Source organism: Malaclemys terrapin, chromosome 11 (genome assembly GCF_027887155.1).
Source record: "Malaclemys terrapin pileata isolate rMalTer1 chromosome 11, rMalTer1.hap1, whole genome shotgun sequence".
NCBI classification, from domain to species: domain Eukaryota; kingdom Metazoa; phylum Chordata; order Testudines; family Emydidae; genus Malaclemys; species Malaclemys terrapin.
The window spans coordinates 79,456,434-79,482,265 of record NC_071515.1 but is presented as its reverse complement, the minus strand read 5'-3'; the positions used below and the strand labels follow the sequence as shown (position 1 = coordinate 79,482,265).

The 25,832-nt window shown below is 68.9% G+C and overlaps 1 protein-coding gene across 2 annotated transcripts; it reads left to right on the top strand.

Annotated features, from left to right (window-relative positions):
• Positions 1–12,900: 12,900 nt before the first annotated feature.
• LOC128845432 (rac GTPase-activating protein 1-like) lies at positions 12,901–23,845 on the top strand. 2 transcript variants are annotated; one of them, XM_054044160.1, is made up of 16 exons: positions 12,901–13,006; positions 13,242–13,444; positions 13,612–13,745; positions 15,155–15,233; positions 15,553–15,606; positions 16,743–16,820; positions 17,157–17,289; positions 17,507–17,649; positions 18,008–18,163; positions 18,243–18,338; positions 18,426–18,627; positions 19,067–19,172; positions 21,221–21,353; positions 21,614–21,728; positions 22,250–22,364; positions 23,449–23,845. In XM_054044160.1, exons 1-16 carry the CDS (start codon positions 12,922–12,924, stop codon positions 23,498–23,500), a joined length of 1,884 nt encoding a protein of 627 aa, XP_053900135.1. In that variant the 5' UTR covers positions 12,901–12,921; the 3' UTR covers positions 23,501–23,845. The 2 variants fall into 2 exon arrangements, with proteins under 2 accessions (XP_053900135.1, XP_053900134.1); XM_054044159.1 differs by having other exon boundaries at positions 13,594–13,745.
• Positions 23,846–25,832: the final 1,987 nt, after the last annotated feature.

Genomic DNA, 25,832 nt, shown 5'->3' with positions numbered 1-25,832 from the left:
ACAGCACAGAACTCTCCCCCATGTGCCCCAGGAGTCCTGGGGGGGGGGCATCTCAGAGCCATGAGCCCAGGGGGACGCACTGCCCTGGGCCCAGAGGCTGCCCACTGAACCTCAGGCTAAGGCCAGGTGTGTGGGGCCCTGAAGAGTGGGGGCAGAGGCTGCCTACAGCTCTGGGACCCCAACACCCAGGATCTGCCCCTGAAGGATGTCGGCTCTGAACCATTCCTGGCCCCAGACACATTCCTGAACCGTCCTAGCCACCATGACACAGGGAGGCAGCGGGGGAGCCCGGATGCCATGGGGCAGGGGGAGGATGCTATGGGGCAGAAGAAGGGTAGGGGGAGCCCGGATGCCATGGGGCAGGGGGAAGATGCTGTGGGGCAGGAGAGGGATGGGGGAGCCCAGATGCCATGGGGCAGGAGGGGGTGGCAGGGAGGGCCCAGATGCCATGGGGCAGAGGGAGGATGCTGTGGGGCAGGAGGGGAATGGGGGAGCCTGGATGCCATGGGGCAGGAGGGGGTGGCTGGAGGGCCCAGATGCCATGGGGCAGAGGGAGGATGCTGTGGGGCAGGAGGGGAATGGGGGAGCCTGGATGCCATGGGGCATGAGGGGGTGGCAGGGAGGTCCCAGATGCCATGGGGCAGAGGGAGGATGCTGTGGGGCAGGAGGGGAATGGGGGAGCCCAGATGCCATGGGGCAGGAGGGGGTGGCAGGGAGGGCCCAGATGCCATGGGGCAGGGGGAGGATGCTGTGGGGCAGGAGAGGGATGGGGGAGCCCAAGTGCCAAGGAGCAGGCTGGCCCTGGCTCCGTGGCGGTTCTGGGGTGCACATGCCTGGCGCTGGGCTGACGACGGTCGCTCACTTTCTCCCTGGGCTCCCCAGGGCGGCTGCGGACTCAGCCGAGAAAGCAGGTGGGGACGCGAGGCGCGGAGCTGAACGGAGAAGCAGAGGTCCGCCTGCACTCGCCCCTTCTGCCCACCGTGCCCAGCTGAGTAAAGGCTCCTGCCAGCTCGTACCCCTGCTCCGGCGCCCTGCTCCGAGGAGTTCCCCCCACGCGCAGGGCAGAGCCAACACCCGCCCTGTCCCTACCCTCCCGCCTCCACCCTCCATCCAAGCCGAGCAGCCCCCAAGCTCCTTTCCCGGGTGTCCTGCTCACAGGCTCCGCTGCCCGGGCAGGGCACTGCTGCAGGGAGCTCCCTGCGCCGAGCAGACAGGGAAGCCCTGGGCAGATGTGAGGAGGGGCATGAGGTGCTGCCAGGAGCCCAGGGGGTCTCGGCGAGATGGCGGCTGGGCTGCCCCCCCGAGCGGCGCTCTGGAGAGGTGCCGGGCGGACTTGGCAAGCGCCAGCTGGGCTCTCTGCAGCTGGCTGGATTTCCTTTCCAGCCTGTGTCGGTGGCGGAGACGGATTTTCTCCGGCACAGCCAGATGTGTAGCGCCGAGCAGAAAATACCCGCGACAGTTGTTCCGCTCCTCAGTGCGACGGCATCAGATGTCGGCATTAAAACCAAGCTCTCCACTTAATGACTCTGGCTGGGAACTCGGCACGGGAGGCTGAGAGCAGGGCTGGCTCGCAGCTGGGGTTGGAAAGCCTTCGAGTGCCATTAATCCCGGCTCTCTCCACCCTGATTAACGGCACCGGGAGCCTGCCCAGGCCGGCTGGGCACACGGGCCAGGGGAGCGGCAGGACCGGGAGGCAGGCTGAGAGAGGGGGCAGAGGGGACACTGGTGCATCTCGGGGTGCTAGCTGGGAGGTGGGCTGGGGGGGTCAGTACTGAGCCCTGCTAGACTTGCGGGGGGGGGGAGCAAGAGCGAAGCCACGGTCGCCCCTTGGGCAGCGGCCCCACGGCAGCCCCCAATGGACACGCAGGCAGGAGCGCCGCCAGCTTTTCTGCCGCCACCCACAGAAGCAGCAGAAGGTCCCGCCGCTGAAATACCGTCGTGGTCACCGCCCCCCAAATTGTAGCGCCCTAGGCGACCACCTAGGTCGCCTAATGGGTTGCGCCGGCCCTGCATGCAGGCGACGCCGGTGCCATGGCTGTGCCGGTCCCTGGGCGCCCGCGGGCCAGCGAGGGCCCCGCGCCGGGGATTTATCCCAGCACAGAGCCAGGCCCAGGGACCGGCACGGCTCAGCCTCTAGCAACTGCTGGGGGGAGGGGGTCTATTATAAAGAGCCCAGGCTCCTCCCCCTTTCCCAGCATGCCCTGCCAGGAGGGGACCAGCCCCGCCTCCCTCCCCAGCTTCGAGAGGTGGGCCTGGCTGGGCCCTTGAGAGCTCGGCTAGTGCCGCCCCCCGGCCGAGGCAGGGCCAGGATCCCGCGGCCAGCCGGGGAGACTCTGAGCCAGCCCTCCCCGGGGCGCCTCTGGGGAATGGCCCTTCGCAGATGGGAGCCTCTTCTCGGGGCCCTCACTCCGCTTCTCCAGCCGACACGTGCCCGGGGTTACCCTCCGCTCCCAGGGCAGGTGTGACGAGTGCCCAGGGGCGAGGGGGCATTGGGCTCAGCCCTGCCACCCCCTCCCGCAGGGAATTAGCTCAGGTGTGGGGAGAGCTGGAGGGGCGCAGACCTGCAGCCCACAGCTCCAGCAGCGCCGCCGAGACTCTGGCACGGGGAGAGGGAGGACGCACCCCAGGGAGGGAAGTATCCTGTGGCCCTTGGTAACCCGCTCTCACTTAGTGGGGTTTGGGTTTCCCCAATGGGGAAGGCCTGGGACTAAGGGGGCAGACGAGAGAAAGGCCCAGGGGACAACAGCATTAAGCAGCCTTGGTTGCCAGACCACTGGTAGCCCAAAGAGCCCTGGGTCGGAGCCCGGTGGAGTGGGAGGACCCAGGTTCCCCTCCCCACAGCCCCCTTGGCCGTGACCCCTAGGCCTGGGCCATGCTCCCAGGCCCTGTCCAGCAGAGCCACCGCCCAGCCAGTCTGGAACTGGGCGCTGGATTTTTCCTTCGCCCGTGTGGTGCTTTGCACTTGGCTGTGTTGCATTTCAGCCTGTTGAATTCAGCCCAATTCTCCAGTTTGTCAAGGTCGCTGTGAATTCGAATCCTGCCGGGTGTCATCCGCACACAACGTAAGCCCCCTCCCCCGCCGTTATCCCAGCCAGCACTCCTGTGGGACAGGGATGGGACAAGGCTGTTCGGTTTTCTGCAATCAGAAAGTTGGCAACCATAGGTAGGTCAGACAAATGAACGTCAAGAGCCCAGCCCAGCTGGAGTGACCCCCCACCCCCTTCAGGCTCTGGCTGACGGTTGTCTGTTCCCAGGCGACTCCCTCCAGCAGCCAGCTCTTATCCCCCCCCCCCCAGTGCTTTGTTCCCCAGCTGGGGGCTTTGCTCAGCCTCCCCCCTGGGAGCGCTGGTTGTAGGTGGCAGTGTCCTGGTGACTGGATTTTCCATTGATATGGGCTTGGCCAGTCTCTTTTCATGAGACAGCCGGGCGACACACAGACCTATGTCCCTCAGCCTGCCTGAGAGCAAACCGTCCTCTCCCCCCCTCCCACCTCAGGCAGCCATGCAAAATATAAGGGAAACTGAGGCACACATGAGTTATCAAAATATTACAGAGAACTCCCACTTGGTCACTGTGGCGCGGCGCCTACTGCTGGACATCCTGGGAATTAGCTCTTTCCAGCCCGGAACACCCTCTGCAGGCCGGAATCTCGCCCGCCGCTGGCCCCGGGTCCCTCCCAGCAGGGGTTTTTCCCACTGCAGTACCCCCTCTCTCTGGGTCTCCCCTCCCAGGGGAACCCCCAACCCCTATCCTCACCTTACCTCAGTGGCTACTGCCAGTCACCATCTAGCCCCCGTTCCCTGGGGCAGATGCAGTCTGTAAACCACTCATCATCAGCACGGGGGGTGGGACCGGCTGCCTCTGCCTATCTCTGGGCTGCCCCCTGCAGCCCTAGTGCCCCTTTGTGGGCCGTTACCTCGGCCTGCAGCCTGGGGCATTGCTAGGCTGGAGCTCCCCAGCTCCCTCTGCCCTTCCCCAGCACTGCGCCACCTCAGGTACCCGCCTCAGCTCCCAGGCAGCCCGGTTCTTCCCCCAGTCAGCCTGGCTTTTCCCCGCTGCAGCCCTCTCCCAGGGCTGTTTTAACCCCTGTGGGCAGGAGCGGGGTGACCACCCCGCTACAGTCGCACACCCCCAGGCACCAGGCCAGTAGCCCTGTCAGAGAAGAGGAGGAAGCTGTCTCAGCGCTGTGGCAGTTTGGGACAGGAAGTGAGGAAGAATCTTGTATCCAGCTTGAACTGCAGAATGGATTCATCCAACTGGACCCTTGGCCAGGACAGTGGGGTTAGCATCCTGCACTGGGAACGGGCCAGGGACTCGCTAGCCAAGCTGCCAGGTTCGCCCCACCATTTCTGTCACACTCCAAAGACGGCACCTTTCCTTCCATCTGCTGGGGCACAGGGGTGAGCGCTGAGTGCCAGGGGCGAGCACCCCCTCCTGGCCCCCTGCTCCCTGCAGCGCAGCGCCCCCTAGCGCCACACCGGGGCAGTGGGGCCAGCACTGATGGCCGGGGAGAGCGCCCCCGCCTGGCCCCCTGCTCCCTGCAGCGCAGTGCCCCCTAGCGCCACACCAGGGCAGTGGGGCCAGCACTGATGGCCGGGGAGAGCGCCCCCTCCTGGCCCCCTGCTCCCCGCAGCGCAGCGCCCCCTAGCGCCACACCGGGGCAGTGGGGCCAGCACTGATGGCCGGGGAGAGCGCCCCCTCCTGGCCCCCTGCTCCCTGCAGCGCAGCGCAGCGCCCCCTAGCGCCACACCGGGGCAGTGGGGCCAGCACTGATGGCCGGGGAGAGCACCCCCCCTGGCCCCCTGCTCCCTGCAGCGCAGCGCCCCCTAGCGCCACACCGGGGCAGTGGGGCCAGCACTGATGGCCGGGGAGAGCGCCCCCGCCTGGCCCCCTGCTCCCCGCAGCGCAGCGCCCCCTAGCGCCACACCAGGGCAGTGGGGCCAGCACTGATGGCTGGGGAGAGCGCCCCCGCCTGGTCCCCTGCTCCCCGCAGCGCAGCGCCCCCTAGCGCCACACCGGGCAGTGGGGCCAGCACTGATGGCTGGGGAGAGCGCCCCCTCCTGGCCCCCTGCTCCCCGCAGCGCAGTGCCCCCTACTGACGCGCCAACCAGTTTCCTGCAGCAGGTGGGTTTCCTTGGGGGTCTCCCCTGAGCTCTGAGCAGGTCTAGCCAGGCCAGGCCGTGCCCCACGGCCTGTTCAAGGGCAGTCACAGCTTCTGTTTGCAGCAGAGGGCCTGGCTGTCAGAGCAGAGGGTCGCCCCAGGCCTTCTCCGGCACTGCAGGGCTACCCTGACCCCCCACCCGTGCCTGGGACCCCCCTCCCGCCCACCCCGGGGATCTGGGAGCGCCACGTCTCTGCAGGCGGAAACACGTGCCAGGCCTGGCTCTCCATGGAGATTGATGCTCTCACGCCGAGCTCCTGTTTGCCGAGCGCCCCCCCTTCATTTATCTTGCGTCCCCGGCGCTGTCTGGCTAGTTCCCAGCCGCGGGGCCTGTCGCTCCTCTCAGCGCGTTAATTGGGCCCCCTGACCTGGTGCGGGGGGGGATTGGCGCCTGCGGCCGGCGTGTGGCCCCGTAAATCACCAGGTGTGCGGTGCAGGGAGTGGCCTGGTCCCAGCTGAGATGGATGCCCCCTGCCTCCCTGCTGCCATGGAAACCAGCCTCTCTGGGCACGGGGCAGCCACTGGGCCATCCATCTGCAGGTGCTTCTGGGAGCCGTGGCTCCAGCCACCCACAAGCTCCCAGGCCGGGCCCCCTGCGTGCGCCTGGCAGCCCCACCGGGCTGCAGGGACGGGCACCCAGTAGCCCTGGGCACAAGCCAGCTCCCCGCCCCCTTGCTGCTCCCCCTGCTGTGCCTCCCCAGAGGGCGGTGCCCGTGTGCTCCTCTGGGCAGGGGCGTGGGCACCTGGCAATGCCAGCTGGCCAGGGCAGGGACTAGGGCAGCTCCGGGCACTGCTGTCTGCAACTGGGGTCGGAAGGGTTAAGTCGTCCTGCATTCCGCGCCACACGGGGACGAGCCGCTTAGCGGCCCGTGGGGCCGCGGCTGCCTGGCTTGGGCCTCCGAGCGCCACCGCCGGGCGCCCGCATTATTCCGGGCAGATAACGGCTCATTAACATTCCCAGCCCACTCGCTGGAGCGGCAGCCTGCCTCGAACAGGGGGAGCAGGGCCCTCCGCTCCATCCGCCGCATTATCCGCCCCAGACACGGCCGCTCCCCCCGTGCCGCCGAGCCAGGCCTCCCCCCGGCACAGGGAGCCCCCACCCCAGCGTCTCAGCACCGGGGGGGCTGGGGGCCTGGCAGACCCCCAAGCTAAGCAGTGCTGGTTGGGACAACCCAGGATCCTGCCAGTGCCACAAAGGTGGGGCAGCAGCTCTGTACAGGGGGCTGGCCCCACTGCCCAGCACGGCACTAGGGGTGTGTGCTGCAGGGAGCCGGGTGGGTCAGTAGGGGGTGCTCTCCCCTGGCAGGCAGTGCTGGTCCCAGCATGGCGCTAGGGGGCGCTGTGCTGCAGGGAGCCGGGTGGGTCAGTAGGGGGCGCTCTCCCCTGGCAGTCAGTGCTGGTCCCAGCATGGCACTAGGGGGTGTGTGCTGCAGGGAGCCGGGTGGGTCAGTAGGGGGCGCTCTCCCCTGGCAGGCAGTGCTGGTCCCAGCATGGCACTAGGGGGCGCTGTGCTGCAGGGAGCAGGGTGGGTCAGTAGGGGGCGCTCTCCCCTGGCAGGCAGTGCTGGTCCCAGCATGGCACTAGGGGGCGCTGTGCTGCAGGGAGCCGGGTGGGTCAGTAGGGGGCGCTCTCCCCTGGCAGGCAGTGCTGGCCCCAGCATGGCACTAGGGGGCGCTGTGCTGCAGGGAGCAGGGTGGGTCAGTAGGGGGCGCTCTCCCCTGGCAGGCAGTGCTGGTCCCAGCATGGCACTAGGGGGCGCTGTGCTGCAGGGTGTCAGGTGGGGTCAGTAGGGGGCGCTCTCCCCTGGCAGGCAGTGCTGGCCCCAGCATGGCACTAGGGGGCGCTGTGCTGCAGGGAGCAGGGTGGGTCAGTAGGGGGCGCTCTCCCCTGGCAGGCAGTGCTGGTCCCAGCATGGCACTAGGGGGCGCTGTGCTGCAGGGAGCAGGGTGGGTCAGTAGGGGGCGCTCTCCCCTGGCAGGCAGTGCTGGCCCCAGCATGGCACTAGGGGGCGCTGTGCTGCAGGGAGTGGGGTGGGTCAGTAGGGGGCGCTCTCCCCTGGCAGGCAGTGCTGGTCCCAGCATGGCACTAGGGGGCGCTGTGCTGCAGGGTGTCAGGTGGGGTCAGTAGGGGGCGCTCTCCCCTGGCAGGCAGTGCTGGTCCCAGCATGGCACTAGGGGGCGCTGTGCTGCAGGGTGTCAGGTGGGGTCAGTGGGGGGCGCTCTCCCCTGGCAGGCAGTGCTGGTCCCAACCTGGCGCTAGGGGGCGCTGTGCTGCAGGGAGCAGGGTGGGTCAGTAGGGGGCACTCTCTCCTGGCAGGCAGTGCTGGTCCCAGCATGGCACTAGGGGGCGCTGTGCTGCAGGGAGCCGGGTGGGTCAGTAGGGGGCGCTCTCCCCTGGCAGGCAATGCTGGTCCCAGCATGGCACTAGGGGGCGCTGTGCTGCAGGGAGTGGGGTGGGATCAGTAGGGGGCGCTCTCCCCTGGCAGGCAGTGCTGGTCCCAGCATGGCGCTAGGGGGCGCTGTGCTGCAGGGTGTCGCGTGGGGTCAGTAGGGGGCGCTCTCCCCTGGCAGGCAGTGCTGGTCCCAGCATGGCACTAGGGGGCGCTGTGGTGCAGGGAGCAGGGTGGGTCAGTAGGGGGCGCTCTCCCCTGGCAGGCAGTGCTGGTCCCAGCATGGCGCTAGGGGGCGCTGTGCTGCAGGGTGTCGGGTGGGGTCAGTAGGGGGCGCTCTCCCCTGGCAGGCAGTGCTGGTCCCAGCATGGCACTAGGGGGCGCTGTGGGGCAGCTCAGAGGGGCTGGAACAAGGTGTACAGTGGGGATGCTGAGAGCCACTGACCCCAACTGTAACCTGCTGCATATGATCGAAGCCACTTCCAGCCAGGCGATGCGGCAGCCCCCCAGCCCCCCAGTTCCAGCTCCTGTGGGGCAGCTTCTCTGGGAGTCACTGGGCCTGTGGAGACTGGGGCCAGGCACTCCCGTGTGGGGCCTAAATCAGCACCTGGGCCCAGAGGTAGTCACTAGCCAGCGGGCAACTGGGGGCCAAATCCCGACCGCCGGACGCTTTGGAACAGACGGCAACATCTTTGTATTTCCTTCGGATCGTTATGATCGTTTGTGTCGTGTTCTCTCTGGAGTCTGGACCTTCCCAATACCTGGACCTTGAGAACAAGTAATTGACTTCCCCTGGTGCCCCTCCCCCGCCTGCTCCCTCCCCGAGATAGGACTGGGCCGGGGGGGGCGGGGCCATCCCCAGCAGGCCGGGGGGCTCTGGAGGCGCATGCTGGGGTGGCTGGAGCTGGCACGAAGCCGGAGCAGTGTTTGCACTGGGGAGGGGGGGGGGCGTCTCCCCAGCGCCATGCGGCTCCACTTAGCGAGGATGCAGCCCGGAGCCCCTGGGGCCGCGATTGGATTTTCTTGGCCGTGCCGAGCCGATCGATCCAGCCATAATTAAAGTCGCTCCAAACTCTGACTCAGATTCAACCTTGCGGGGAAGGAACCGTGGGAGATTCTCTGTGAAACACCCTCTGCTTCCCGTCGCCCGCTGCCCACTGCAGGGGTGGCTGTGCCCGCCAGGGCTGCCCAGGGGGCCTGGGGCCTGCAGCGCTCTGCGCTGGGGGTGTGGGGCAGCCCAGGTGCTGGCTGTGCTGGAGGGGCTCTGTGCCCACGGGAAGGGGGCTGGGTGGGGATCTCCAGGCCCGGTGAGTTGCTCTGGGTGCTTGCACCAGGCCCCCCAGCACGTGATCTCACACACACACCCTGCAGCAGCCGGCCCTGCTCCCATCCCCTGGCAGGACCCTGCCTGCGCCCGACTGCTGGGTGCGCCCTGAGCCAGACGAGGCTGGGGGGAGGGGGGTTGCAGGGCTGGCGTCTCTGGGGCCATGGGGGGGTCTCCCCTTTCCCAGAGTCTGAGGGTTCTGGGGGTGTCTGCAGGGGTCGGGGGGGCAGCCCCATCTCCGCTCTCATTGAGGCAGGGAGAAGGCGCCACCTGCAGGACAGTAAGGGAGCCTCAGCAGCAGCTGGAGATGTGGGATCTGCCTGCCCCATCCCACCCAGAGCATTGCCCGGCCCCTGCAGGCCCAGCACAGGGGATCTGTGGGGGGAAGGTCCATGCCCTGGCACAGGGAGGGGGTCATTATTTCCAGGGGGGTCTCCCCAGCCCCGGCGCTGCAGGACAGGCCCAGGGAGCCGCAGAGGCAGGTGCCGGGGCCAGCCCCAGGCGGGCGGCAAGTCCCCGTCTGCTCACGCAGCCGAGCCGCTTAGCATGCGCTGGGGGCCGGCGGGCTCTGGAGACGCCGCTCCACATGGGCCGGCACGCGCCGTCTCTGTGCCACAGCCAGCAGTGCACTCAGCCCCAAGGACGCCGTCCCCTCCAGCCAGCACCCAAGGGCGTCAGTGCCAGGCCCCTCCCCCGCACAGCGTCCCCTGCTGGCCGAGGCCGGCTGGGAGCTCCCCCCACAGCCAGTGCCCCCTGCCCCACTCCCCACAGCGCCCCCTGCTGGGCGAGGCTGGGACAGCAGAGCACGCCAAGCGGCCACTTCTCCCCGCGCGTTGCAGGGCGCAGGGATCTGTTTGCTCAGTTCAACTCTTCACGGGCTGGAGGCTGAGACACTGGCAGGGGCTTCTCCCCTCCCCTCTCGTTACTGACCGGTGCTGCCCAGTCAGCGGCAGGGGGGTGCCCTGGAGTTAGCCTCTGCGGGGACGGCTGCTGTGCAGGGCGCTGGTGCCGCCGGGTCGGGGTGGAGATGGGTACGGAGCAGCGCAGACGGCCTGGCACTGCCTGGCATGACCCAGTGGGAGCCGCAGGCCTCCGTGTGCTGCTGGTGAAACCCTACGAGCCCGGTGTGTGGCGCGGCTCTGGGCCGGCCCGGGGGTGTCAGCCTGGGGAGCTCCCAGGGCGGCCACAGGCGGGCGTGGTGCCGGTGGAGCCAGGCGCAGCTGGAAGTGAGCTGGGAAGCATTATCCTGCTATCAGGCAGCTGGCAGCTCGCCCCTGAGTCTCTATGGGAACGTGTCTCCCGGGCCATGGGGCTCTGGACCTCACCCTGATGCCCCTCGTGACCAATGGCACCCGGGGCACTCGCCCCGGCCCTTGCACCAGCCAGTGCTGCCCGGGCTGCCTCGGCTCCATGGCAGGGCCAGGCCTGAACCGGGCGTGCGTGGTCTGGGCAGGGAACCCAGGGAGATCCAGGCCAGAACCGTCCCCCGGTGCCCAGAACCTGCAGTCTGGCCGCTCCGTGGGGAGGGGGCTCCGGCTGCTGGCGCCCAGGGGCACTGCAAGCCCAGGCCCAGCGCATCAGCCCCGGCCGGGCGACTGGGTGTCACGGAGCGTGGGGGAGTCAGGGCCCTGCACCCCCACTTCCTGCGATTCCCCGGGACTCTCAGCCAGGCAGTGACACAGAAGGTTTATTAGCCGACAGGAACACAGTCCAAACCAGCTTGTAGGTACAGAAAACCAGACCCCTCAGGCCAGTCCATCTTGGGGGGCAGGGAGCTGAGACCCCGGAGTTGGACCTCCCTCCATTTCCCCAGCCAGCTCCAAACAGAGACTCCCCCCAGCCCCTCCTCCGGCCTTTGTCTCTTTCCCAGGGGGCCAGGAGGTCATCTGACCTTTTTGTTCTCCAACACCTTCAGCTGGCACCTTGCCGGGGAGAGGCCCAGGCCATCAGTTGCCAGGAGACAGGGTGTCGGCCATTCTCTGTGCAGACTAGGGTGACCAGATGTCCCGATTTTATAGGGACAGTCCCGATTTTTGGGTCTTTTTCTTATCTAGGCTCCTATTACCCCCCAGCCCCGTCCCGATTTTTCACATTTGCTGTCTGGTCACCCTAGTGCAGACACCATCACACCTGCCCTCTAGGGCTCTGCAACAATCACACCCCCTTATCCTACCGCCTAGAGACTTAAGAAATGCATAGGGGAAACTGAGGCACCCACACAGTATTCGGAGAAAACATTAAGAACATTCCCACTTCATCACACTGGGAAATGACACAAGTGGGGCCACGTTACTTCTGCTCCCTCAACATCTGACCAGCCAGGCAGCGCCCCCAGCCTGACAGCCAGGGGCCCACTGTGACTCCCCACTCCCATTCCCCCCAGCTGGGCAGCACCCCCTGCCTGACAGACAGCCCCCCCCGATCCTCCTATTCCCATCCTCCCTGTCACCCCCCACTCCCATTCCCCCCAGCCTGACAGCCAGGGCCCCCCGTGACTCCCTTCCCGGCTCTCTGCCTCGGTTTCTCCCTGTGTTCAGCAGGCACGAGGATCCTGGCCCCACCCAGGGCTGCAGGGGTTAATTCGCTCACTCTGTGCAGGGCTGGAGCAGAGTGTGGGTCCAGCCCCCCGGCAGGGAGCGGGCGGATTGACCTGGGAATGCTGCAGGGGAGTTACATTGGGGATTGGGGGCTGCCCTTGCAGGGAGATCCCTGAGCTGTAACCTGAGTGTGTGTGTGGGGGGGGAGAAGTGACACCTTCTGCCCGGGAGATGGGACAAAGGAGAGGCGGAGCTGGGGGGGGAAGAGAGGAGCTGCGGGAGGGGTTTGGGTTTGGTTTCAGTTGGGGCCGGGTGGTGCAATGCAGGGAACCCCAAGCTGGGGACTAAGCTCCCTGAACCCCCCAGAAGGACTTGATTGGGGGGCCCGGGCGCTGCGGAGGGCTGGGCTCTGCGGGGGACCGGGTGCTGCAGGGGGGACTGGGCGCTGCAGGGGACTGGGGGCTGCTGGGGGGGACCGGGCGCTGTGGGGGACGTAGCACTGCAGGGGGTGGGTGTTGCTGGGGGGGACCGGGCGCTGTGGGGGACGTAGCACTGCAGGGGGTGGGTGTTGCTGGGGGGGGACCGGGCGCTGTGGGGGACGTAGCACTGCAGGGGGTGGGTGTTGCTGGGGGGGACCGGGCGCTGTGGGGGACGTAGCACTGCAGGGGGTGGGTGTTGCTGGGGGGGACCGGGCGCTGCGGGGGACGTAGCACTGCAGGGGGTGGGTGTTGCTGGGGGGGACCGGGCGCTGTGGGGGGCTGGGCTCTGCGGGGGACCGGGCGCTGCAGGGGGGACTGGGCGCTGCAGGGGACTGGGGGCTGCTGGGGGGGACCGGGCGCTGCGGGGGACGTAGCACTGCAGGGGGTGGGTGCTGCGGGGCGGACCGGGCGCTGCGGGGGGCTGGTTTCCCATGGAGCCCTGATGGCTGAGGGAAGGAAGGGGACACAGACCCTGTGCACGGGATCTGGATCGAGGGGGCTCCCAGCCGTGAGACGTGGGGGTACAGGGCTAGGACCGGGCAGCAGGACGCCTGGGTTCTGAGGCTGGGAGGCCTTGGGGCCCCCAGTGGTTCTGATTTCTGGGCCTCCCCCACCCCCCAAATCACAGGCCGAGCCCGGCTCGTGCCTCAGTTTCCCCGTCTGTACAATGGGAGCTCAGTCCCAGCCCCTTCCGGTGGGGTGGGGGCCACAGGCGCTGAACCGGCCCCTGACCCCCCGTTTGGCTGCGCCCCAGCGCTGGGGGCGGACTCGGGGGGCGGATCCCGGGGCTCCAGACCCGGCTCCCAGGGAACCTGGCCCGCGTTACGGGCGGGGCCCCAAGGCCCCCCGGAGGAGCCGGACAATGGATGGGGGCGGGGCTGTCTCTGAAGCTCCGCCCCCGGCCCCTCCCTAAATACAGACGGGGGGCGGAGCCCCTCTCTTGGCCACCCGCCGCTGGCACGGGTCCGGCAGGTGCGTTTTCTGCAGCACCCCGGGGACCCCCCCCCCCCCCGGCCGGTCCGGTCCGCCCCATGGCGCGGGAGCGCGGCGGGCCCCTCCTGGCCCAGCTGGCCCGGCTCGGCCGGCTAGTGGAGCTGAGCTGCCACGTGGAGGAAGGTGGGTTCGGGCCCCGGGGGGAGCCGGGCGCCACGGTGATGGGCTGGGGGGGGGCAAGGGGCTCCAGGGGACTGTGCTCCCCGACACCGGCCCCCTCGAGCTCGCTGAGAACCCCTGTCCCCCCCCCCCCCCGGACACCGACCCCCCCCCCCCCCCGAGCTCGCTGAAAGCCCCGGTCCCCCCCCCCCCGGACACCGCCCCCCCCGAGCTCGCTGACAGCCCCTGTCCCCCCCAGACTGCAGCCGCGTCGCCCGCGGGTTCGAGGCCTGCCGGCAGAGATGTTGCCGCCTGGGGCTGGACCTGCGCCGGGCCCGCGAGCAGCTGCTGGCGGCGGAGAGCGAGTGCTCGGCGCTGCGGGTGAAGCTCAAACACGCCCGCAACCAGGTGGAGGTGGAGATGGGGAAGCGGCACCGGGCCGAGGCCGAGCTGGAGAAACAGGTGCGTGGGGGGTTCGGGCTCTGGTTCTATGGGGCGGGGGGAGGGGGGGGGTCCGAGCTTGGCTCCCCTAGGGCTGGGGTCTGCAGGAGGGCCCTGGCCTGAGGGCGTGGGGGAGGGCTGGGGAGGGCTGCTTCTTCCCCCCCCAACAGGCTGCTTCTGCCCCCCAGGAACGGAAGCTGCAGCTGATCTTTGACTTCCTGATGCAGGAATCCCCCAGCGTGGCCCTGAGCGAGGGGCAGCGCTCGGCCCTGGCCCTGCTCGACGGGCCCCGGCTGGGCACGGCCCTGGCCCCAGGGAGCAGGTGAGTGGGGGGGGGCGCCAGGGAGCAGGTGAGTGGGGGGGGGCGCCAGGGAGCAGGCAGGGGGTAGGTGGAAGGGAGGCACCAGATGCTGCCCCCTGGCCAGACGCTGAGGCTCGAGAGGTCCTGGTGGGAAATGGGGTGAGAACGGCTAATGGGCAAGTGGCGTCCCGGGGCCGCGGCGGATTCTCCGTTACTGGCCACGTGGGGCCCTGGACGGGCCATTTCCTGTCTGCTCTGGGGGCGCCGTTCTCTGGCCTGGGCCGGGCATGAGCCCGGCTGGTGATCGCAGCGGCCCTTGCAATCCGGGAATCACCTGGGACCGAATCCAAGCCCTGCCGGTGCCCCACAGTCCCGACCCGCAGCCCCCTCCTAACCTGCCCTGCCCCCCCCAGCTCCTCCGTGCCCCTCACTCCCTCCTGACCCCACCCCCCTCCTATCCCAGCCCCACCCCCATCCCAGCTCTGCCGGTGCCCCTCACTCCCGACCCGCAGCCCCTGCCAGCCCAGCCCTAGGCTCCCGCCACCCCCAGCTCCTCCGTGCCCCTCACTCCCTCCTGACCCCCACCCCCCTCCTATCCCAGCCCCACCCCCATCCCAGCTCTGCCGGTGCCCCTCACTCCCGACCCGCAGCCCCTGCCAGCCCAGCCCTGGGCTCCCGCCACCCCCAGCTCTGCCGGTGCCCCTCACTCCCGACCCGCAGCCCCTGCCAGCCCAGCCCTGGGCTCCCCCAGCTCTGCCGGTGCCCCTCACTCCCGACCCGCAGCCCCTGCCAGCCCAGCCCTGGGCTCCCCCAGCTCTGCCGGTGCCCCTCACTCCCGACCCGCAGCCCCTGCCAGCCCAGCCCTGGGCTCCCCCAGCTCTGCCGGTGCCCCTCACTCCCGACCCGCAGCCCCTGCCAGCCCAGCCCTGGGCTCCCCCAGCTCTGCCGGTGCCCCTCACTCCCGACCCGCAGCCCCTGCCAGCCCAGCCCTGGGCTCCCCCAGCTCTGCCGGTGCCCCTCACTCCCGACCCGCAGCCCCTGCCAGCCCAGCCCTGGGCTCCCGCCACCCCCAGCTCTGCCGGTGCCCCTCACTCCCGACCCGCAGCCCCTGCCAGCCCAGCCCTGGGCTCCCGCCACCCCCAGCTCCTCCGTGCCCCTCACTCCCTCCTGACCCCCACCCCCCTCCTATCCCAGCCCCACCCCCATCCCAGCTCTGCGGGTGCCCCTCACTCCCGACCCGCAGCCCCCTGCTGAGTGGTGGGTTTGATTTCTGCTCCCGTATGTGCTTGGGCTGCTCGTTGACTTAGCTACGGTGCCGTGACTTGGGGCAGCTGAGCCAGGCATGCTGCACTGCTTGGGGGGGGGGGGAGCTGTCCTGGCAGGAGCCTGCGCCCCCCGCTGCCGGCCCGCGCTGACCGTCTCTGTTGCAGGCTGTCCGCGGTGGACGAGTCACGCACCTCGCTCACGTCCCATTCTGACATCAGCTACGACCGCACCGAGGACGACGTGGTGAGGGCCCCACTCCGGGTAGACCAGCCCCGGGGGCCTGACTTCGCCTGTCCCGGCTCGTTAATAGCCTGGGGGAGGGGGGCTGGGGCACAGGCCATTGTAACGGGCCCAGTGGGGTGTCTGCCCCCCCAGGACTGGATCCCCCAGCAGGTCCCTGGGGAGCTGGTGCAGGGGACGGCCTGGGCATGGAGCTGCCAGCGTGGCTCCGTGCTGGGTTATGGCCCATAGACCCGGGGCTCTGAGCCCCCCGACCCTGCGCCCTCCTGGGGTGCCCACCCCAGCCCCGCCCGGGCACCACCTCATTCTCGCCTCCTTTCAGGACCTGGACGTGACAGTGGTGAAACCTCTGAAGCGCAAGTCCCAGGAGCGCCCGGTAGGTGCAAAACGCCTGGAGCTGCCCCAGGCTGGGGGGTGCTCAGGGCCCTGGGGCGGGGAAGGGGGCAAGTGGCTCCTGGCTTCAGGCACGTTCTTAACCAGTGGGAGCAAAATTCTCCCAGCATGAGCCCGTCATGGACTCCCAGGAGTGGGGCCACAGCTTCATTGCCTCCTGGGGCTGGACCCTGGGCCTGCAGCCCCCCTGCTGCCCCCCCCCCCCCCCCCCCGTGAGCTCTGGGCAGCGAGTCCCCCTGAGACAGACCCCGATGGAGACTTGTACCACTTTGGGGGGCAGCGCCCCCTCTGCCAGCATCTGCAGGGACACACAGCCAGCGCGGGCCGACAGGTGGGTTATTAGTCACCTGGACCAGCCCTGGGAGCCCTTGGGAGCCCCGGGGGAATGAAGGTTAAAATGTTGGCTATGCTGGTCACTCAGAGGTCATAAAAATGTTACAGGAAACCCCCCCCCTTTGCCCCAGCCCCACAGGAGCAGGTGGAGGGTGAGGCTTGGGAGAGCTGATGGGTGTCGGGAGAGCTGGGGCAGGGGAGTGGGCAGCCCAGGGCCGGGCTAGCAGGGGGCTGCGGGTCGGGAGTGAGGGGCATTGGCAGAGCTGCATGTGGGGGTAGCCGGCTCCTGCTCTAGGCGTGAGTCAGGGCTCAGGTCCCAGGGGACAAGGGGAGAAGCGGCCTGGGCTCCTGGGAACCACTTGGGAGGGCGACGTCGCAGTTCAGAAGTGACCTCAACTGAGCCCTGTAATAACCCTGATGCCCCACACTCCCGACCCGCAGCCCCCCGCCAGCCCGGCCCTGGGCTCTGCCGGTGCCCCACACTCCCGACCCGCAGCCCCCCGCCAGCCCGGCCCTGGGCTCTGCCGGTGCCCCACACTCCCGACCCGCAGCCCCCTGCCAGCCCGGCCCTGGGCTCTGCCGGTGCCCCACACTCCCGACCCGCAGCCCCCTGCCAGCCCGGCCCTGGGCTCTGCCGGTGCCCCACACTCCCGACCCGCAGCCCCCTGCCAGCCCGGCCCTGGGCTCTGCTGACAGTTCCTTGTGCAGTGTTTTGGGGGCGGATCGAGCCGCGCTGCGGGTGCCCGGCCTGGGCTGCTTTCACTGGCCCATCTGCTTCGTCCCCAGCGCTCGTCTCTGGCCCCCCTGATCGGCCCCGTGGTCGCAGCAAAGCGCACGCGCCCCCCGGTGCTGCCAGCCGCCAGCGTGAGTACGAGGGGGGGTGCGGGAGCCCCTCAGATACTGGTCAGGGTGAGCGGCCCCTTCCCTGGGGCCCAGGCACGTTCCGGGGGCAGCTCGCCGGGGCTGGCTGGGGGAGGGGCCGTCCCAGCCCCCGGCTGACTGGCCAGGGAGGGTGAGTGGGGGATTGGGGGGGGGAGCTGCTCCCCAAAGGCGCCACACACCTTTCCCCGGGCTCCCAATCCCCCCTAGCTTGGTGCCCTGCTCTGCTGCCTGCCGGCCTGGGAGGGGGCAGGGGGCAACTGGGGGGGGGGGGGGGGAAGCTCAGCTCCATTCTCCAACTCTTCCCCCCCCCCCCCCCAGGCGAGTGAGCCCCCAGTGACCCTCCCAGCCGGGGCCGTTGCTGAAGACGGAGGCCGGGACCGGAGCCTGCTGCCCGCGGTGCCAGTGCTGGGCCGACGCTCACGCCAGGGCCGACGTCTCTCCACGCTCACAGGTCGCCCCTGGGCCCTGTCCCCTCCTCCACACGGGGCTTCAGCTGGGCCGGTTCGGGGGCTGCCATGGGGTGCGGGGGGCTGGTGTTTGCCTGGCTCCTGGGGAGGCCCTGGCCGTGCGGGGGGAGGGGGGGGGCGCTCGGGCAGTGGGAGTCACTGGGGGCCTGTGCTGCCCCACCCGCTGACTCTCCTCTTCCTTCCCCCCCCCTCCCCCCCTAGAGCTGACCACGGTGTGGGGGAGCAGTGAGGACTCGGACGGCCGCCCAGACAGTGGGGCAGGGCTGGAGCCCAGGGGGCTGGACCCCTTTCCCTCCCCGCCACAGGGGGTGGCACCGCCCCAGCACCTCTTCACTTCCAAAACGGTGGGGAGCAGCGTGGGCCCCACTGGCAGCCCCTCAACCACACAGGGGCGCCCCACAGCCGGAGTCCTGCCCGGCTCCCCTTCCCCTGCCTCGTCTGCTCCCAGGGCTGGGTGGGGCAGGTCTGGGGGGCTCTGGGTGAGCAGGTTTGGTCGGGGGGGGCAGTGGGTCACAGGGTGAGATTGGCCCTGCAGCATGGGGGGAGGGGGGTCCCAGGGTGGTGCTGGTCCCTGGGGCAGGCAGGGGAGGGGCAGGGGGGCTGTGGATTTGGGGGCAGTGGGTTCTGGGGGTGGCAGGAGGGGGGCAGCTGGCCCCGGGGGGGGCGCCGGTCCGGGCGCACCGTGACCCCCCCTCTTGACAGGTGATCCGCCCCGAGTCCTGCTCTGTCTGCGGTGCCCGGGCCCGGTTCGGGCGGGTGGTGCTGCGGTGCCGGCACTGCCGCTTGCTGCTGCACCCTGAGTGCCGCGGGCGCTGCCCTAGCCTGTGCACCCCGGGCCCCCGGCCCTGCCCCCGGGAGGTGAGTACCGGGGGAGCATGGGGGGGACTGGCAGGGGGTCCCTGGCCTGTCCCTTCCCTCACCCTGTCCCCTCCCGCAGGGCGTCCTGGCCGACTTCGCGCCCCCCGTGGCCCCCCTGGTGCCCGCCCTGGTGCTGCACTGCGTGAGCGAGGTGGAGCGCAGGGGCCTGACGGAGGTAGGAGGGAGGGGAGCCCTGGAGGGGGCTGGCGGGGGGGGGGGCTTGTTTCCTGCTGTGGAGACTGACCGCCCCCGCCCCCCCCAGACAGGGCTGTACCGGGTGCCTGGCGCGGAGCCGCTGGTGCGGGAGTGGAAGCAGAAGCTGCTGCGGGCCAAGGGGGCGCTGCCCTCGCTGGGCCACGTGGGCGACGTGCATGTGGTGTGTGGGGTGCTCAAGGACTTCCTGAGGGGCCTCAAGGAGCCGCTGGTCACCTTCCACCTGCACCCCGCCTTCCTGCGGGCCGCCGGTGAGCGGGCGGGGCCCGGGAGTTGGGGGCGGGGCTGGGTTCTGCGGTTTGGTGTGGGGCTGGAGTGCTGTGTGCGGGGCGGGAGGGGGCTGGGGGCAGGGCCTGGGAGGTGGGGGCAGGGGGCGGGGCCTGTGGGTTGGGGCAGGACCTGTGGGTTTTGGGTGGACCCCCCCCACGGGGCCAGGGAGGTGCTGGGAGTCTCTTGGGGAGCCAGGGACTCCTGGCTCGGAGGCGAGTGCCCCGACCCACAGCCTGGGCGCAGTGTATCCATGGGGCCTTTCCGAACACCCCGGGGCCCGACTGGACCCGCTGCCCTGGCTCTGCCCCACCAGTGCTGGGCTGCACCCGTGCTGGTGCCGTGGGGCAGCGTTGGGCTGGGGGGGCGGCTGAGGACCCATGTCCCCCCTCCCCATGACCACAGCTCCTGACTCTGCCCCAGACATCCCGGACGAGGCCGCCTGCCAGACAGCCCTGTGCCATGTGGTGAGCAAACTGCCCCCCGCCAACCGGGACACGCTGGCCTTCCTCGTGCTGCACCTGCTGAGGTGAGGGCAGGGGGGACCTGGGGGGATTGGGGGTCCAGGGGGCATGGAGCACATGGCCTGGGGAGGAGGGGGGGCGCTTGGGAAAGGTTCCCCTAACCTGTGGGTTCGGCACGGTTGCCCATTAGGCTTCGTGACCCGTGAGTGCCCCCCCCCCCCCGCCATGGGCTGGGGTCCCAAGGGCAGGAGGGGCCTGGTGCCGTGAGTCTCTGGTAGGGTTACCATATCTCATAAATAAAAAAAGAGGACCCTCCATGGGCCATGGCCCCGCCCATTTCCCCACCCCTAGCCCCGCCCCAACTCCGCCCCTTCCCCCACCCTAACTCCGCCCCCTCCTCCCTCCCACTCCCAGCCAGGGGGAAAGGGCTGCCCCAGTGCTACCAGCATCACGGTTTCCCGGGCAGCCCCCAGACCCTGCGCCCCCAGCCGGCGCTTCCCCAGCGCAGCTGGTGCCCGGGAGGGGAAGCGCCCAGCCGGGGGCGCAGGGTCTGGAGGCTGCCCAGCAAACCGTGAAGCCGGTAGCGCTCGGGCTTTGGGCAGCCCCCTTGCCTCCGGACCCTGTGCCCCCGGCCGGGCACTTCCCCTCCGGGGCTCCGGCGGCTCTGCGTAACTTACACTGTATAAGTTACACAGAGCCGAAGAGGAGCAGAGCCCCCGCAGCTGGAGGCTCTGCTCCTCTTAGGCTCTGTTTAAGAGCCGGGCTGCCCCAGCGCTACCGGCTTTGGGCAGCCCCCGTGCCTCCGGACCCTGCGCCGCCGGAGCCCGGGAGGGGAAGTGCCCGGCTGGGGGCGCAGGGTCTCCAGGCACGGGGCTGCCCGAAGCCGGTAGCGCTCGGGCAGCCCGGCTCTTAAACAGAGCCTCCAGCGGCTGGGGCTCTGTGTAACTGACACTGTGTCAGTTACACAGAGCCCCGGGGGCTGGAGGCTCCAGTCCCCGCGGCTCTATTTAAGAGCCGGGCTGCCGGAGCGCTACCGGCTTCGGGCAGCCCCATGCCTCCAGACCCTGCGCCCCCAGCCGGGCACTTCCCCTCCCGGGCTCTGGCGGCGCAGGGTCTCCAGGCACGGGGCTGCCCGAAGCCGGTAGTGTTCAGGCAGCCGGGCTCTTAAACAGAGCCGCCATTTTCCCGGACATGTTCCGCTTTTTGGCAATTCCCCCCGGACGGGGGTTTGACTGCCGAAAAGCCGGACATGTCCGGGAAAAAGAGGACGTATGGTAACCCTATCTCTGGCGGCCATGGGGCAGCAGTTCCACTTGGTGACTGTCCAGGCTGAGTGGGTGTCGGAGCTGATCCCCTGGGTGGGGTCCCGTGTTGCTCGGGGTCCCCCTGTTCCCAGGGCCTGGCTCTGGGAGCGAACGTGGGTCTGTCCTTGTCTCTCTGCTGGCTGCCCCGGTGCCCTCTCTGGGCCTGTCTCCTGCCCCTGTCCCTGGTTCGGGTCACTCCACGATTGGGGTTTCCTGGCACGGTCTAGCGGGTCGAGCATTGTTCGCTTTGCCCAGGGGGCCCTGCCCTGCCCCCCGAGTTGGGCTGCTGCCCTGGGGCCCCAGGCTGGAGGAATGGGCCCTGCTTGCATTGGGGTGAGCTGCTGACCCCCTTGTGCTTTGTGGTGGGGGCGAGGGGGGCATTGGCTGCACTGCCTGAGGCTCTGTTGTGGGTGTCAGTGGGCCGGGGGAACTGGCCGGGTCCCGGGGGAGGGGCGGTTTGCAGACCTGGGCTGGGGGCTCTGTTGTGGGTGTCAGTGGGCCGGGGGAACTGGTCGGGTCCCGGGGAGGGGGAGGGGGGGGCGGTTTGCAGACCTGGGCTGGGGGCTCTGTTGGGGTTTGGGGGCTGGGGGAACTGGCCGGGTCCCGGGGGGGGGGCGGTTTGCAGACCTGGGCTGGGGGCTCTGTTGGGGTTTGGGGGCTGGGGGAGCCCCAGGCGGGTGCTGTTGGCCGGTTGCTTGGCAGAGTTTCGTTGGGGGTTGTGGATTGGGAGCCCGGGGGGTGCAGCGGGGGGGGGCACGGTCCTGGCAGGACCCCTGTCACCGTGGCCCGGATGCCTGGCTTCCCTGCAGGGTGGCTCAGAGCCCTGAGTGCAGGATGGATGAGCTGAACCTGGCCCGCGTCTTCGGGCCCACGCTGGTGGGGCACGGCACGAGCAGCCCCACACCCCTGGCCATTCTGCAGGACACGCCGCAGCAGTGCAAGGTGAGGGGCAGGCGCTGGAGGGTGGGAGGGGGCCGCTGTCTGCTCCAGCCCCACCCCACAGCACCCCCCCTCCGTTCTCCCCCTGCTGCCACCCGGGGGGTCAGACCCACAGGGCTCCCAGGGGCTGGTGCACTGCCAGCCCAAGGGGGGTGGACCAGCTCCATTGTCTGGGGTGGGGGGGCTGGGTAGAACCCAGGCGTCCTGGGGCTGGGCCCAGGACGGTGCATTTCAGCGGCTCCCCTTGACCCCCCCCCCCCCAGGTGATGGCTCGTCTCCTGTCTCTGCCCCCTGAGTTCTGGAAGCGCTTCGTGGGGATGGAGCTGGAGAACCTGGTGCCTGCGGCCACGAGCGACCCCCTGGCGCTGAACAAACGGGGTGAGCATGGGGGGGCTCGGGGGGCTCCTGCTGGGGACAGCGGGACCGTGGGGGGCAGGGGCCATGCAGCCTGGGGGCCCCCACAGAGCAGGTATGGGGAACTCTCCCTGGGGTCACTCTGTGCCCCATCACCCTGAGCTGTGGCTGCTAGAGGGGCCAGACCTGGAGCCCGGTCCGGGGCCCATGGCACTCTGCTACACCGACCCCCATCGCCAGACGTGCCTACCCCCCCCCCCCATGACCAGGGACAGAGCTGCACTCAGCCATGGGGCAGGGCCTTGGCACCAGCTGCTGCGGGGAGGGGCTGCTGCAGGGAGGGTCGCCCCCCCCCCAGCCCTGGGGCACAGGCTGAGCTGTGACAGCATCAGTGGGGCAGCCCCAGGGCGGGGCTGTCAGGGGCAGAGGGTTGAACCGACTCTTGGCAGCTCGGGGGGGTTCAGGGTGGGCAGGAGGCTGCAGACTTCCCCCCCCACACACACACTCAGTGTGTTTTTCTTCTCCCCTCCCCCCTCCCCCCCCAGAGCGGCTCTTCCGCCCCCTCTCGTCCCCCGAGATGAACTCGACTCAGCTGAGCCCAACCGGCTGCTGTCTCCCCGACCCACGGCGGAGCTGCGTGGGCACCACGGGCACGGCACTGTGAGTGCTGGCGGGGAGGGGAGCAGGGTGGGGGGGGGGTGTCCAGCACCTGTGAGTGCTGGGGGGGGGTGTCACACCCCTGTGAGTGCTGGCGGGGAGGGGAGCAGTGGGGGGGGGGGGGTGTCCAGCACCTGTGAGTGCTGGGGGGGGGTGTCACGCCCCTGTGAGTGCTGGCGGGGAGGGGAGCAGGGTGGGGGGGGGGGTGTCCAGCACCTGTGAGTGCTGGGGGGGGTGTCACGCCCCTGTGAGTGCTGGCGGGGAGGGGAGCAGGGTGGGGGGGGGGTGTCCAGCACCTGTGAGTGCTGGGGGGGGTGTCACGCCCCTGTGAGTGCTGGCGGGGAGGGGAGCGGGGGGGGGGGGGTGTCCAGCACCTGTGAGTGCTGGCGGGGAGGGGAGCAGGGTGGGGGGGGTGTCCAGCACCTGTGAGTGCTGGGGGGGGGTGTCACGCCCCTGTGAGTGCTGGCGGGGAGGGGAGCAGGGTGGGGGGGGTGTCCAGCACCTGTGAGTGCTGGGGGGGGTGTCACGCCCCTGTGAGTGCTGGCGGGGAGGGGAGCAGGGTGGGGGGGGTGTCCAGCACCTGTGAGTGCTGGGGGGGGTGTCACGCCCCTGTGAGTGCTGGCGGGGAGGGGAGCAGGGTGGGGGGGGTGTCCAGCACCTGTGAGTGCTGGGGGGGGTGTCACGCCCCTGTGAGTGCTGGGGGGGAGGGGAGCAGGGGGGGGGTGTCACGCCCCTGTGAGTGCTGGGGGGGGGTGTCATGCCCCTGTGAGTGCTGGGGGGGGGTGTCATGCCCCTGTGAGTGCTGGCGGGGAGGGGAGCAGTGGGGGGGGGTGTCACGCCCCTGTGAGTGCTGGGGGGATTATTGCTGTACACAGCGGGGGGCTGGACCCTTGGGCTGGGCTGGTACGGGGGAGGCACTGCTGTACAGCGGGGGGTTGGGGCTCTGTGCTGCGTGGGAGCGGGGAGGGGGGGTTGGGGCTCTGTGCTGCGTGGGAGCTGGGAGCGGGGAGGGGGGGATTGTCAGTCTCTGGGGAATCTGTTCCTGCCCTAACCTCTGTTCTCTTTTTCCCCCCCCCCCCCCCTCCAGGCAGGCGCTGGGCTCCAGGAAGACGGGCCGCTTCTTCCCCTCCCTGCTTTAGGCCTGGATGGCTCTGGCCCGGGCTCCGGCCACGGCTCCGCGGGGGAAGCGACGGGCAGCCCAGGGTGGGGGCGGCGAAAGCAGCTGGAGCCTGGGGTGGGACCTGGGGGGCAGGCACCAGCCCTTGCTGCACAGGGTGCTGGAGGGAACATGCACCAGAGCTGTGGGTCCCTGCCCCACGGCAGGGGGTGCTGAGCTGGGCGTCTGGCTCCCCCGCTCCTGCTGTCCCTGTCTGAGCAGTCTGACGAGGGGGCAGCCAGGGAGCTCCCTGCTTTCCCAGGGGTGGGTGAGGGGCACAGACCACGTGGACCTGGGGGCTGATTTCTATTAAATGCTTGTGCAGATCCAGGCCTGTTGGTGTGTGGAGGGGGGGGCACGTGCGCCTATTTTGCCCTGGGGGTGACAAAGCGTCTCCCAGCAGCAACCCCCAGGCCTGGCCATTCCTAGTCCTCCCCTGTCCTTCCCTTGGGGGAAACATGGGCCTGTCCTGGGGGGCAGGGATGTTATCCCTCAGTTCCCTGGGGTGGCAGGGGACAGGAGCTGAGGCAGGTTCGGGGTCACCTTCAGGGCTCAGCTGGTGGGTCTCACGGGTTGCTGGGGTGCAGGAATTTTTCCCCTAGGGCCAAGGAAGGTGAAGCCCCTTCAGCTGGGGGGCGGGGTCACTGGCGGATTCTCAGTAACGTGGGGTCTTTACAGCAGGGGTGGGAGGGAGCATGGGGGGGGGGGCAGGAAGCATGTGGGGCCAGATGTCAGAGGCCCTGGTGTTACTCCACCAGCAGCTGCAGTACCGCCTGCTCCCTGCAGGGGGCTCTGCCTGCATCTCACCACAGCTCCCCCCTGCTGGTCCGGCTGTGGCCAGGGAGCCTTGGCTGGGGGCAGGGGGCTGGGCCCAGCCTGGTCTCCAGTGTTCTTGGCATGGAGGGACAAGCCCCCACCTGCCCCCCACATGTCCTGGGGTACCCCACATTTACCCTGCTGGGGGCTCCAGGTGTAACCTTCTGCAGGGTCTTTTCCTGGTGAAAGTGGCTCGCAGGGTAATTTCACTAACACTCCCCCACCAGCCTGCCCCCCCTGGGTGTACGGGGCTCCCCGCTCTGAGCCCTGGGGTGGCGGGGGGCCAGGCTGGGGCAGGCTCAGTGGGGGGGCTGCGTGTTGGGGTGAGCAGTGGAGTCTAGCAGTGCGGGGCTGGGGCTTGGAGGTGAGTTCGGGTCGTGTCTTTCAGGGTTTTCTCCTTCCCCCGGCAGAGCCGCTTGTACCCTGACCCGTGAGTCCCGCTTTGCGGCACCGGCACCGGGCCCTTCGCTAGAGTCTCACAAAACAATTCTGGGCCTGATCCGAACCGCCTGACACAATTCACCCAGCACAGCCCCCCGCCTGCATTGACTTCAATCTTGTCAAATTAATTATGCAACAGCCAGAAACCCTCAAAGAACCAGCCCGGCCCCCCAGCCACACACCAGAGAAGTGGGGAGAGGGCTGCCAACTTCCTATTGGCACAAAACCAAACACACTAACCCCACCCCCTTCCCCAAGGCCCCCCCCCACTACATTTCCCCTCCCTCAGTGGCTCGCTCTCCCCCACCCCCCTCACTTCACTGTGCTGGGGCAGAGGGTTGGGGTGTGGGAGGAGGTGAGGGAGCCGGATGGGGGTGTGGGCTTTGGGGGGCAGGAGGGGGCTCCAGGCTGGGGCATGGAGCCGAGGGATTAGGAGTGTGGGAGGGGGTTGCGGGTTGAGGCAGGGGTTGGGGTGTGGGAGGGATGGGGGCTCTGTGTTGGGGGTGCTGGCCCTGGGATGGGGCTGCGGGATTTGGAGTGCAGGAGGGGGGAGTGAGTTGAGGCACTGGGTTGGGGTGCAGGAGGGGGTGAGGACTCTGGGCTGGGGATGAGGGGTTCAGGGTGTGGGAGTGGGCTTTGGGATGAGGGTGTGTGTTTTGGGGTGAGGCTGGGGCTGACATAGTAATATTTTATGTTTGTATTTGATATAATTTAAAATAAATAATACAGCCTGTATTCAATGTATTGGTGTCTGAGTTAATCGTATCCTGCCACCCACCCTTTCTGAATAGCAGAAAGGAACGATCGAATGGGCCATTGGTAAAAATACACCAGCCAGACTCTGTCTCTGGGCTGATTTCAAGGCAGTAACAGACCTTTGAGGGTCACCACTTTGTTGTAGGTTTAGCATTTTAAAATAAAAAACAAATGCAACGATTGTTTTCTTTTGCATTGCAACGTAATGTTCCTGTTTACAGCGTTCTGTGTACATCAGTTCTGGGTTGGGGGTGAATAAGGAATGTGGGTGTTGAGAAATAAATGGAAAGGCCATCGCTGAA